We start from the raw sequence: 12879 nt of genomic DNA on the forward strand, positions 1-12879 counted from the left end.
AAAAACCAAAACACAATTTTTCCACAAAAATGATCTTTTAGCTACGATTTTTTTATTTTCCCAAAGGTTATAGGACAAAATAGACAGAAAAAGATGTTGAGCAATTTTTCATGAGTACGCCGATACCCCATATGTGGGGAAAAACCACTGTTTGGGCACACGTCGGGGCTCGGAATAGAATAAGTGACGTTTTGGATTGCAGACTTTGATGGAATGGTCTGCGGGCGTCATGTTGTGTTTGCAGAGCCCCTGATGTGCCTAAACAGTGGAAATCCTCCACAAGTGACCCCATTTTGGAAACTACACCCCTGAAGGAATATATCTAGAGGCATAGTTTTATAGTATTGATTAGAATTCTTTTGCTTTTACTGGTGTATGAATTTATAATGTGGTGTTATGTGTAAGATGTGCTCGGTACATCAGATAATAAAAGTGTGTTGTGTCAACAGGGTATAAACTAATTTTATTAATTTGAGGACGTGTGGTATGCTTTGAAGCAATCCTTAAAGCAAAGGCCAGGTTTCTCAGGGCAGGTTTCACAATGGTAAATTGTATCCTTTTGGATTCCCCTCTTGGAACATACTCTGCACCGTTTTTGTGATCGTCCTGTCCTCGCTGTTTGGGGAACCTCTCCTGGGAAATGTTGACCTGGGACAATACGGGCACTATCAGATTCAGAAGTACTGGGACCCTCACCTCCCTGTGTGCCAAACATTAGGGCCTTGATGACTCCCTCCTGAAACTGAAGGAAGGTCCCCCCGTATTGCTTGTAGATCGGAACAGCTTAAAAGCATTGTACAGTGCCATCTGTACAATGTGCACGGCCAATTTTTTGTACCATACGTAAGCTTTTCGCATGGCATTGTATGGTTGGAGGACCTGATCTGAGAGATCCACACCCCCCATGAACCGATTGTAATCCAGGATACAATCTGACTTTGGGACTTGTGTTATGGTCCCACTAACAGTGACAAGGGTGCTGTTGTCACGGTGTATGGTGTTCAGGATAAGGACATCCCTTTTGTCCTTATACTTGACCACCAGCATGTTGTCGCTGCATTTGGCTCTGCTTTCCCCTTTTCTCAGCATTTGTCCAATTAGCGGCTTAGAGAGGCCTCGCTGATTTTTTCGCACGGTGCCACATGCAGCTGTACCTCTGGCAGAGAGGGCCTTGAAGAGTGGGACGCTGGTGTAAAAGTTATCAATGTAGAGGTGATAACCCTTATCCAGCAGTGGGTGCAGCAATTCCCACAATTTTCCCACTCACCCCCAGGATGGGGGGGGCATTCAGGAGGGTTAATCTGGGTGTCCTTACCCTCGTAGACCCTAAATCTGTGGGTGTACCCTGAGGTACTCTCGCAGTTTGTACAGCTTTATTCCGTACCTGGACCTCTTACTGGGCAGGTACTGTCGGAATTTTAGCCTCCCTTTGAAATGAACCAGAGATTCATCAATAGCGATGTCCCTCTAGGGTGTGTACGCCTCAGCAAATTTTCTGCTGAAGTGTTCAATCACTGGCCGAATTTTATATAGACGATCAAAGTTTGGATCGTCTCGGGGAGGACACTGCGCATTATCACTGAAATGCAAAAATTTTTGGATCCCTTCAAATCGTGTCCTTTTCATGGCCATGCAGAATACCGGTGTACTGTCGAGAATTTCAGTACTCCAGTATTGCCGAAGCTTTGGCTTTTTGATTATGCCCATATGCAGCACAATTCCCCAAAATGTCATCATCTCTGCTGCATTTACAGGGGTCCATCTGGCGTAAGATGACGTGGGATTTTGGGTGAAAAATTGCTGGGCATAAAGGTTCGTCTGGGCCACCATAAGATTTATTATTTCATCACTGAAAAAGAATTTGAAGAAGTCAATTTCAGTGAGGCCAGTCGTGTCAAACTGGATTCCTGAGCTGCTGCTGAAATCCGGATTGATGGGCTGTAAATTTTCAGGGGGTGCAATCCATACGGGATCGATTGCTGCAGGAGTTGCCTGGGTCCTTCGGCGCCTTGTTGTGGGTCCTTCCTCACCAAATGAGGATGATGATGATGATGATAATGATGATGATGAGGAGGAATAGAGGAATGTGGGATCTTCCTCACTGGCTGTATCCGTGTCTGACGCAAGGATGGCGTAAGCTTCCTCTGGTGAATAGCGCCTTGTTGACGAATGGGCCATTTTTTTTCCCCAAACCCTGGGGATGTGTGTGTAAGTGGTGCTTTTACACGTGTAATGTGTGGGGCTTTTGTATAGGGTACTCTTTATTATAACCAATGAGAGAGAAAAAACAAGTAGTGAGAAAAAATGTAGAAGAAACAAGAAAAAAAAGATGAAAAGAAAAATCAGATGTAAAAAAATAAGTTTGTATAAAAAAAAGTATAAATTTACCGTACGCAACTAAATTTTTTTTGCAAAAGAAAAAACAAACGCCACTAACAGTGTGACGTACGCTCCCCTAATGAACGCGCTAAAAATTCGACGACGCAACTAATTATTCTTTTTACAAAAAAATGCGAACGCCACTAACAGTGTGACGTACGCTCCCCTAATGCACTAGAGATTATCCGGCAAAAAAGACGCTACCTCCCTACCTATAAAACTACACTGTACGATTTTTTTTTCTAAAAGATGATCGGTCGTCACTAACGCTGTGACGCCGGCTACACTAACACGCTACCACTAAACTACTCTGTACAATTTTTTTTCTCTCTAAAAAAAAAGACCGGTCGTCACTAACTCTGTGACACCAGCTAATCTACGTCTAAAACTACACTGTACTAACTACTATTATATTTTTGTAACGTCCGCTACGCTAACTAGCTAAAAAAAAAAAAGTCCAGTAGCGCAGTCTCTTATCAGCAGCGATACTGATCAAAGAGCTGCGGACACAGGAAGAGCACGAAATGCTCTGCGCGGGACGCCGCGCACAGGAAAAAAGCGCAAAAAAGTGTGCTAAAAATTGAATTGGAGGGGTGGAGGGGTTTACTGGAACAGGGATGGAGGGACGTCACCAAACAGTGACACCGGCTACGCTACCTTGTTACGTCTAAAACTACACTGTACTAACTACAATTTTTTTCCTAAAAAAAAAAACAAAAACGGACGTCGCTTAGACTGCAACGTCCGCTACGCTAACTAGCTAAAAAAAAAAAAAGTCCTGTGGCGCAGTCTCTAATCAGCAGCGATACTGATCAGAGCGCTGCGGACACCACAGGAAGAGCATGAATGCTCTGCGGGGGACGCCGCGCACAGGAAAAAAAGCGCAAAAAAGTGCGCAAAAAATTTCAATTGGAGGGTGGGGGAGGGAGGGGGTACTGGAACAGGGATGGGGGGATGGGAAAGGGGTGGGGGAGGTGCTGCTGCTGTGATCACAGGCCTCACACAGCAGCAGATGGCAGCAGAGAGCACAAGCACGAAGCTGGAGCAGGAGATCAGCACAGCACAGGAAGCAGGAGATCGCCGGGACGATCGCACTGGCCACAAATGGATTCCTTCACTCAGGTGACACAGAGGGGCTTAGACCACCGCTCTGCACGCCAAATCTGAGAGAAAGATCGGTATTTTAAATTAACCCCTTTGGCACCGATTGGCTAGAAGCTATTGTTCAGCCAATCAGCGCCATAGGGGTTAATCAGGTGAGGTGACGTGGCGATCACCCCACCTACTGTGACGGCTGTGATTGGTGCGACGTCACACAGCATCAATCACAGCCTGTCACATGCTTTTTTTTTTTAACTTTATTGTCATTTCGCTGTGTTTGGCTGGTCAGAATTGACCAGCCAATCACAGCGATCGCTGATGCGGGGGGGGGGGGGGGGGGGCGCGGTGCAACCCCCCGGAGCTACGTGCAGAGATGGCAGCATCAGGGACAGCAGCCATCGGAGCCCGATCACCGCACGGTGCCACGCAGTGACCAGAAAATGGCGGCGCCGTACTAGTACTGCGGCTGGCACTAATGCAGTGCCGGCAGCGCCGTGCTAGTACGGCGCATGGCACGAAGGGGTTAAGGACAAGGAACCTACTAAAACACTCTTAACTGCCTTCAATACTTGTGGAAATATGACAAAAACAAACTTGATTCACGCGACGAAAGGCTAAATAGTACATAGAAATATTAAATATTTTATAGAAATTAGGATTGTGCTTACTTTATAGAACAAATGGTCATTGATAATTATATACATTTTCTAGTAATCATTTAGTGATCTGAGTTGATTTTCCTTTCTCTAGTAGAAAATTGACTTTACTTGATTATAACTTGTAATTTTTCTGTTACATGGTGACAATGTAATGATTTAAAATAAAAGTGGCTTCTCTCCTGTGTGAGTTATTTAATGTTTAACAAGATTGAATTTGAGTAAAAAAGATTTCCCACATTCTGAACATGAAAATGTTTTTTCTCCTTTGTGAGTTTTTTGATGAGAAAAGATTTGATTTCCTTTCCAAATATTTCTCACATTTTAAACATGAAAATGACTTCTAAAATATGTGAGTTCTCTGATGTTTAACAAGATTTGATTTATCTATAAAACATTTCCCACATTCTGAACATGAAAATGGCTTTTGCCCAGTGTGAGTTATCTGATGTCTAGCAAGATGTGATTTATCAGCAAAACATTTCCCACATTCTGAACATGAAAATGGCTTTTCCCCTGTGTGACTTCTCTGATGTGTAACAAGATGTGATTTATATATAAAACATTTCCCACATTCTGAACAGGAAAATGGCTTTTCCCCCATGTGAGTTCTCTGATGTGAAACAAGATGTGATTTATCTACAAAACATTTACCACATTCTGAACAGGAAAATGGCTTTTGCCCAGTGTGAGTCCTCTGATGTTTAACAAGATGTGATTTATCAGCAAAACATTTCCCACATTCTGAACATGAAAATGGCTTTTCCCCTGTGTGACTTCTCTGATGTGTAACAAGATGTGATTTATCAGCAAAACATTTCCCACATTCCAAACATGAAAATGGCTTTTCACCAGTGTGCGTTCTCTGATGTCTAACAAGAACTGATTTCTGACTAAAACAATCCCCACATTCAGAACATAAAAATGGTTTCTCACCTGTGTGAGTTCTCTGGTGTTTAACAAGAGTTCTTTTCTCACTAAAACATTTCCCACATTCTGAACATGAAAATGGCTTGTGACCAGTGTGAGTTCTCTGATGTGTAACAAGATGTGCTTTATTCATAAAACATTTCCCACATTCTGAACATGAAAATGGCTTGTGCCCTGTATGAGTTCTCTGATGTGCACCAAGATGGACTTTAAGTCTAAAACATTTCCCACATTCTGAACATGAAAATGGCTTTTCCCCTGTGTGACTTCTCTGATGTCTAACAAGATAGAAATTCTCAGCAAAACATTTCCCACATTCCAAACATGAAAATGGCTTTTCACCAGTATGAGTTCTCAGATGTCTAACAAGAACTGATTTCTGATTAAAACAACCCCCACATTCAGAACATAAAAACGGTTTCTCACCTGTGTGAGTTCGCTGGTGTTTAACAAGAGTGTTTTTCTCACTAAAACATTTCCCACATTCTGAACATGAAAATGGCTTGTGCCCAGTGTGAGTTCTCTGATGTGAAACAAGATTGACTTTAAGTCTAAAACATTTCCCACATTCTGGACATGAAAATGGCTTTTCCCCAGTGTGAGTTCTATGATGTGCTACAAGATAGCATTTATGTGAAAAAAATTTCCCACAGTCTGAACATGAAAATGGCTTTTTCCCTGTGTGAGTTCTCTGATGTCTAACAACACCCGCATTCGGTGTCTCACCTGTGTGAGTTCTCTGGTGTTTAACAAGAATTTTTTTCTCACTAAAACATTTGCCACATTCTGAGCATGAAAATGGCTTCTCCCCTGTGTGAGGTTTTTGATGTGAAACAAGATCTGATTTCCTTTTAAAATATTTCCCACATTTCAAACATAAAAATAGCTTCTTCCCTGAGTGACTTCTCTTATATGAAAGAAATCTTGATTTAATATTGTTACATTTCCCAGATTTTGAACATGAAAATGGTTTCTCCCCTGTATGAGCTACTTCATGTTCATCAGTACTTTTGTGGTTTTTGTTTTTCATATTTTCCTTTAATGAAGCAGAAGAAAGGACCCGTTTAAAAGGATTAGATAGATTTTTCCGAAGAAGGGCTTGAGGTTTATCTGTGATAATTATATGTTCTCCATATGTATCTGATGTGATGCCTTGCTCCCATGCTGCAAAATCTGAAAATATCAGATGACCCTCTGAGCTCCTGGTACCGTCATCTGCCAAGAATAAAATTATTATTTGTCAATAACACTGCATTGAAAATATATTAATATTTATATTATCTATACAGACTAACTAAGACAGGAGACTAATACCCAAAGGACTAGTAGATTATGATGTTAGGCCACCAGGTTGTGCTTTTTCAATATCTTCACATCTCAGTTGAAGCCGTATTCTCTGTAGGTTCTGGTTTTACCTCACTTGTCACCAATTATTTGCAGTTTCATGTTCAGTGGACCCTGAGTGTCCTGTATTAAACAGGACTGTGAATACAGAAGTATCTCTTCTGCTTCAAAAGTGGCAAAAAAAGGACCTAAAAAGGTTAATTAAGTAAATGATATGTCATAGTAACAAAAAAAGGCCATCAGTATAGAGCTGTAACTGAAAAAAAATCACTACTAAAAGTAAAAGAGTGAGTTAAAAACCATCAATATCTTATCACATATGTAAAATATAAAGTAAAAAAAAGGATCAAGTGTAATGTAAAAAAATCACTAGATACAAGAGGGAAGATGTCAGAATGTAAGAACATGATTGTACAAAAATGAGGAAGGAAACCAAAATCTGTTTAAGATTTAGGAATACAGACACATAATCAACGTGTTTAATTAGGGGAAAAATATACTATGTAATGATCAGAGTGGATGGTAGCAGGTTTACAAAAAAACAGGGTTATACCAGACATTGCAGAAGTCTGCAGAAGATCACCATATAATGTAATATAATAATAATCATCATGTGCTGCAAGACAGATAATGTAAACTGACCAGATATGTGCAAGAGATGAAATGTCCGAACATGTCACAAAATAATCATATATTATTATAACCACAATCATAGTGTATAAATAAATACCCATAATGGATTTGTGTTCCCTCTGGGATGGAGCCAACCCGATGTGCGCTCCTGGCACTGATTGTTTTTTAGGTTATACTCACCTGTGCGGTTATCTGTGGGAATCTCCTCTTTACACCGCTCATCACCTCTCATATATGTCTCTGTAGTATTAATATGGGGCAGATATTTACCCTGAAACAAAAATTTTAAGGGTCAGAGAAAGATGACAAAAATCATAACCAGAAAATTAGGGGAAGATCCAGACAACATTTAATGTCTATGATCAGCTTTACCCTGTCATCTCCACCAAGTATAGAACACACACTGAATGGCCACATTATTAGAGACACCCACGTTGTCTTTTCAAATCCTCAGCAATTCAGATTGTAATAGATTCCACTAGATGAAGAAGTAATTATGTGGGATTATTGGCCCATCTGCAAATAATATGGAGATACTGATATGTTGTGAACAGTCTCTTTCATCTCATCATGAAGATGCGCTATAGGATTAAAACATGAGGACTATGAAGTCCGGGGAAGCAACAAAAACTCTCTAATGTTCCTGGAAGCAATCTATGACTAGTGGATCATTGTAGAACGTAAATGACGTTTTATTTTGTAGCACTCGAAACGTTTCAGTCCTAACATGGACTTTCATCAGTCACGTGCCAACGTGGGCCTGTGGGGCTAGGCAAAAAAATAAGGAGATGGAGGCAGTATGCTAGGATATGGCAGAAGAACCCTATGTGGCACAAAAAGGGAAAATGGTAACCGCTTAGTTGTGGTATTAGAGGTCGTGGACGCCAATGCCACGGGTGAGATGTAGCACCTGTAGGCGGAGGTGGTGCCGTAGAGAGGGACAAGCGGCGGATACCGCGTCTGAAGGAAGCACCCCTCTCCCTCTCTACGGCAGGATGACCCAAGAAAAAATCCCCCGCCATTACTCTACCTCCACCTGCCTGAAATGATGACACCTGATAGATGGTGGCACAGGAACTGTTCATCTGATGTTATAGCCCATCTGTGCCAAGGAAAAATGAGTGATTTCAAACACATTAGTTGGACACCAGTCCTGTAGTCAGTTGAAATTTACAACACTGTGCACTACCTACAATTTGTAGTGCAGCGGTATCCACGCTATGCAGTGATGAGGCAGTGACCCAGAAAAGTTCCAAACAAAGGTCTCTTTAATGCGTTTCCTTGACAGCATTAATGTCCAAATCACAGCATTACACAGTACACGATATCCTCCGGATAGCAGCCGAGAACCATATCCTCCAGTTTACGGGCAATAAACACGCCAGTCCACTTCCAGGACCAGTTGCCATGGGCAACTGCACCGCTGTGTATGTGGGTGCCAGGCGTCTCAGCTCCCCTGGGTGTTTGGCCTCATACAGGTGGAGCTCTGCAGAGCTGACTGCACTGAACTCTAGCAAACACCAGATTGACACTAAAGCCTGGGTCAGACATGCGAGAAACTCGCACGAGCCTCGCATGTCAGTACCCGGCACTCCCACCAGCACACAGATAGGAGCATGCGGCTGCATGTATTTCTATGTAGTAGCACGCTCTGGTCCTGAGTGCCGGCAGTAGTGCCGGGTATTGACATGCGAGACTCGTGCGAGTTTCTCACGTGCCTGACTCCAGCTTAACTCTGACCCTGACACACCTAAATCGTTTACTGCAGGGCTTTTATTTTAACCAAAGAACCAGTAGCCTTCGGCCACAAGGAAAACCAGGCCAGGAAGGAAATGGACTGCCACACTACCATCCTGTAGTCTCTTTAAAAACAAAACTCCAGCAGGTTTTCTCAAATCTGCCCTGGACAAATAGCTTGTCCAAGACTAACACTCACTTTTATTTTTCATTGCAATCACAGCTACGCCTGTGACTGCAATGCACTCCCATGGCCTCAATTATCCTCCAAACGCATCCTGGGGGTAACATACAGTGACCCTGACATGTAACACAGGTCACTGTCTCACGTATTATTGATATCTTCAACAAATCATGTAAGTCCCGAGGATCCCCTTTCATTGTATTTTTTCCCTCAATCACGATATTCTCACTACTAATACTTTTGACAAGAAAAACTGAAGAGGTTAGGAGTTTTTCAAAACTTCCCTGACAACCATGCCTAGGTGAAGTGTTCAAAATTACCATTCCAATGTGGTTTCAGACTGAAAAATGATCACTTTATTTTATATTACACTAGTTATTAGTATTCTCTATACAGGAAAGATTCAATAAGGAGATTTTTGTGTACTCACCGTAAAATCTTTTTCTCCGAGCCAATCATTGGGGGACACAGGACCATGGGTGTTATGCTGCTTGCCACTAGGAGGACACTAAGTAAACACAAAGAGTTAACTCCTCCTCTGCAGTATACACCCCTTGACTGGCCAGTAACGACTCAGTTCGGTAGTAAAGCAGTAGGAGTAAAACCAAGACACGTAAACTATGTCCAAAACTAAGTAACAAAATACCAACAACAACCAGCCAATAGGCTAACAGGGTGGGTGCTGTGTCCCCCAATGATTGGCTCGGAGAAAAGGATTTTACGGTGAGTACACAAAAATCTCATTTTCTCCTACGCCTCATTGGGGGACACAGGACCATGGGACGTCCTAAAGCAGTCCCTGAGTGGGGAGCAATTGCACTGCTAAAACCCCATGTACCACTGGCTTACTGAGGTACCGCTGTCTGCAGAATGCGCCTGCCGAGGGCAGCGTCTGCCGAAGCCTAGGTATGGATGTGATAGTGATTCATGAAGGTATGCAGACTGGACCAAGTCGCAGCTTTACAAAGCTGTTGTGCGGATGCCTGGTGCCGAATGGCCCAAGAAGCACCGACCGACCGAGTCGAATGCGCCGTAATCCCTGCTGGGACAGGAGTGTTCCTGACGCGATAGGATTCCTGAATGGTGGAACGAATCCACTTGGCTAGAGTGGCCCTTGAGGCAGGTAGACCTTTCCTATGTCCTTCCGGAAGCACGAACAGGACATCCGACTTACGGAAGAGAGCCGTGCGAGATATGTACCGCCGAAGGTCTCTAACCACATCCAGAGTATGGAGAGCCTTCTCGATACGATGGGTTGGTGCCAGACAGAATGACGGCAAGACAATGTCCTCATTGAGATGAAAGGAGACGACCTTCGGTAGGAAAGAGGGAGAGGTTCTCAAAACCACCTTGTCTGAGTGAAAAATCAAGAAGAGGGGTCGGCAAGAGAGCCGCCAACTCAAACTCTCCTGATTGACATAATCGCCACAAGAGAGACCACCTTCCATGAAAGGAGGGTGAGAGAGATGTCCTGCAATGGTTCGAAAGGGGCCTCCTGAAGAACTCCGAGAACCAAGTTAAAATCCCATGACGCCAAAGGCATTCTATAGGGAGGGACCACCCGGGAGACTCCTTGGATGAACGTCTTAACGGACAGTTTGGAAGCGATCTTCCGTTGGAAAAGAACAGACAATGCGGACACCTGTCCCTTGAGCGAGCTTAGGGCAAGGCCTGACTCTAGACCGGATTGGAGAAAATCCAGAATGGACGGAATGGAAAAGACCAAGGGAGAACGTCCATGGGTATTGCACCATGAAAAGAAGATGCGCCAGGTGCGATGATAAATGCGCATGGATACGGGTTTCCTAGCGCAAATCATGGTAGAAGAAACCCCTGGAGAGAATCCGGCTTGGGTTAAAATCCAGGATTCAACGGCCACGCCGTCAAAGACAGGGCCCCGGAGTTCTGGTGGTAAAACGGGCCCTGTGAGAGAAGGTCCGTGCGATCTGGAAGGCGCCAGGGGGTGTCGGCGACCATTTGGAGGAGTTCCGCGTACCATGCTCGGCGCAGCCAGTCGGGCGCGACGAGAATCACCGGTCTCCCCTCTGCTCTGATCTTCTTGATGACTCTCGGGAGCAGAAGAAGAAGCGGAAATATGAATGGCAGCTGGCACCGATGCCTCGACAGCACCAGGGCATCTGCCCCAACGGCGCAAGGATCGCGGGAGCGAGCAATGAACTGGGGAACCTGGTTGTTGAACCTCGAGGCCATAAGATCCACATCCGGCATCCCCCAGCGAAGGCAAATCTGCTGGAAGACTTCGGGATGGAGGGACCACTCGCCCGAGGCAAGACCTTGGCGACTGAGGAAGTCCGCTTCCCAATTCTGCACGCCCGGTATGTGGATCGCCGAGATGAGTGAGTGATTGGTCTCGGCCCAGCGCAGGATGTGGGAGACTTCAAGCATGGCTGCTCTGCTGCGGGTTCCCCCTTGTCAGTTGATGTACACCACGGCTGTGGCGTTGTCGGATTGGATTCTGATGGGATGGCCTGCGAGAAGGTGGTGAAAGTTGCGTAAGGCAAGAGTGATTGCTCGAATTTCCAAAATATTGTATGGTAGGCGACTCTTGTGGACCAACGACCCTGTGCCGTGTGGTGATAGAAAACTGCACCCCAGCCCAAGAGGCTGGCATCGGTGGTCACCACTAACCAACGCACAGGAAGAAAGGACTTCCCGTGGTTCAGGGAGGACTGTAGCGTCCACCACCTGAGGGTCTGCCTGACCTGTGGGGGCAGGCGAAAACGACGGTCAAGGGAAGTCGGGCTCCTGTCCCAGGCTAACAGGAGCGCCTGTTGCAAAGGACAGAGATGGAACTGTGCAAATGGAACGGCTTCCATCGCCGCAACCATTTTCCCCAGGATGCGCATCGTGAAGTGAATGGAGTGAGGGACTGGGCGGGAGAGCTTGCGCGCTCCATGTTGTAAGGATAAAACCTTCTCTGGAGGGAGAACGACCAACCCGCGGGAGGAGTCCAGAATCATGCCCAGGAAGCAGATTTGCTGAGCCGGCACTGGAGATGATTTCTCGAAGCTGATCTTCCAACCCAGGCGAGAAAGAGAATCCACGGTGATGCTGACAGACTCCTCGCAGGCAAACTGGGACGGACCTTTGATTAATAGGTCATCTAGATAGGGCAGGACTACCACTCCCCGAGCGTGAAGAATGGCCATGACAGCCGTCATGACCTTTGTGAAGACTCTGGGGGCGGTGGCAAGTCCAAAGGGCAAGGCCACAAACTGGAAGTGTTCTTCTTGGACTGCGAAGCGCAGGAACTGCTGATGAGAGGGAAAGATTGAAATGTGTAGATAAGGACGCGACAACAGAACGGAGCGAGTCCATCCTGAAGTGTCGGACCCGTACGAACTTGTTCAGCAGTTTGAGGTCCAGTACGGGCCGTAGAGTCCCGTCCTTCTTTGGCACGACGAAAAGGTTGGAGTAAAACCCCTTGAACCTTTGGTCTCGAGGGACCGGAGCGATGACACCGTCCCTTTGAAGCGCCTGTATGGCCTGAAGGAGACGTGACGCCCTTGATTTGGGGGGAGAAGACTGGAAGAAACACAGAGGGGGGGATGGAGGAAAACTCGATTTTGAAGACACGAGCTCTCTGACCCACTCGTCGTGAACCACCGAGAGCCAATTTTGACGGAACGAAAGAAGGCGTCCGCCTACTCTGTCGGTGTCCGCCGGATACGCCAACAAGTCATTGTGTGGAAGGTTTAAGGGATGCGGACGGCTTAGGGGCAGACGGTCTCAGTCTGGGTTTCCAGGAATGGTTTGGTCTGTATGGTAGCTGGGAAGTTCTGTTGTCCCGTCGTCCCGAACCAGGGGAAGAGGAGGACCAACCGGAGTTGTTACGAAAGGACCGGAATCGAAACTGCTGTTGATTCCGAAAGGGGCAGGCCGGTTTTTGCTGGG

The 12879-nt window shown here is 45.3% G+C and overlaps 1 protein-coding gene across 3 annotated transcripts in view; it reads right to left on the bottom strand.

Moving 5' to 3' along the window:
• Positions 1-3983: 3983 nt before the first annotated feature.
• Positions 3984-12879, bottom strand: part of LOC143767203 (uncharacterized) — a 684359-nt gene continuing 675463 nt past the window's right edge. For 2 of the 3 annotated variants that reach the window (XM_077255335.1, XM_077255336.1), the window contains 2 exons: positions 7224-7314; positions 3984-6281 (listed from right to left, as the gene is read on the bottom strand). In XM_077255335.1, coding sequence (XP_077111450.1) covers positions 4480-6281; positions 7224-7314 — 1893 coding nt within the window. In that variant the 3' untranslated portion in view covers positions 3984-4479. The remainder of the gene's footprint in view (positions 6282-7223; positions 7315-12879) is intronic. The other variant, XM_077255337.1, reaches the window with a different exon arrangement.

Source organism: Ranitomeya variabilis, chromosome 4 (assembly GCF_051348905.1).
Source record: "Ranitomeya variabilis isolate aRanVar5 chromosome 4, aRanVar5.hap1, whole genome shotgun sequence".
Taxonomy (NCBI): domain Eukaryota; kingdom Metazoa; phylum Chordata; class Amphibia; order Anura; family Dendrobatidae; genus Ranitomeya; species Ranitomeya variabilis.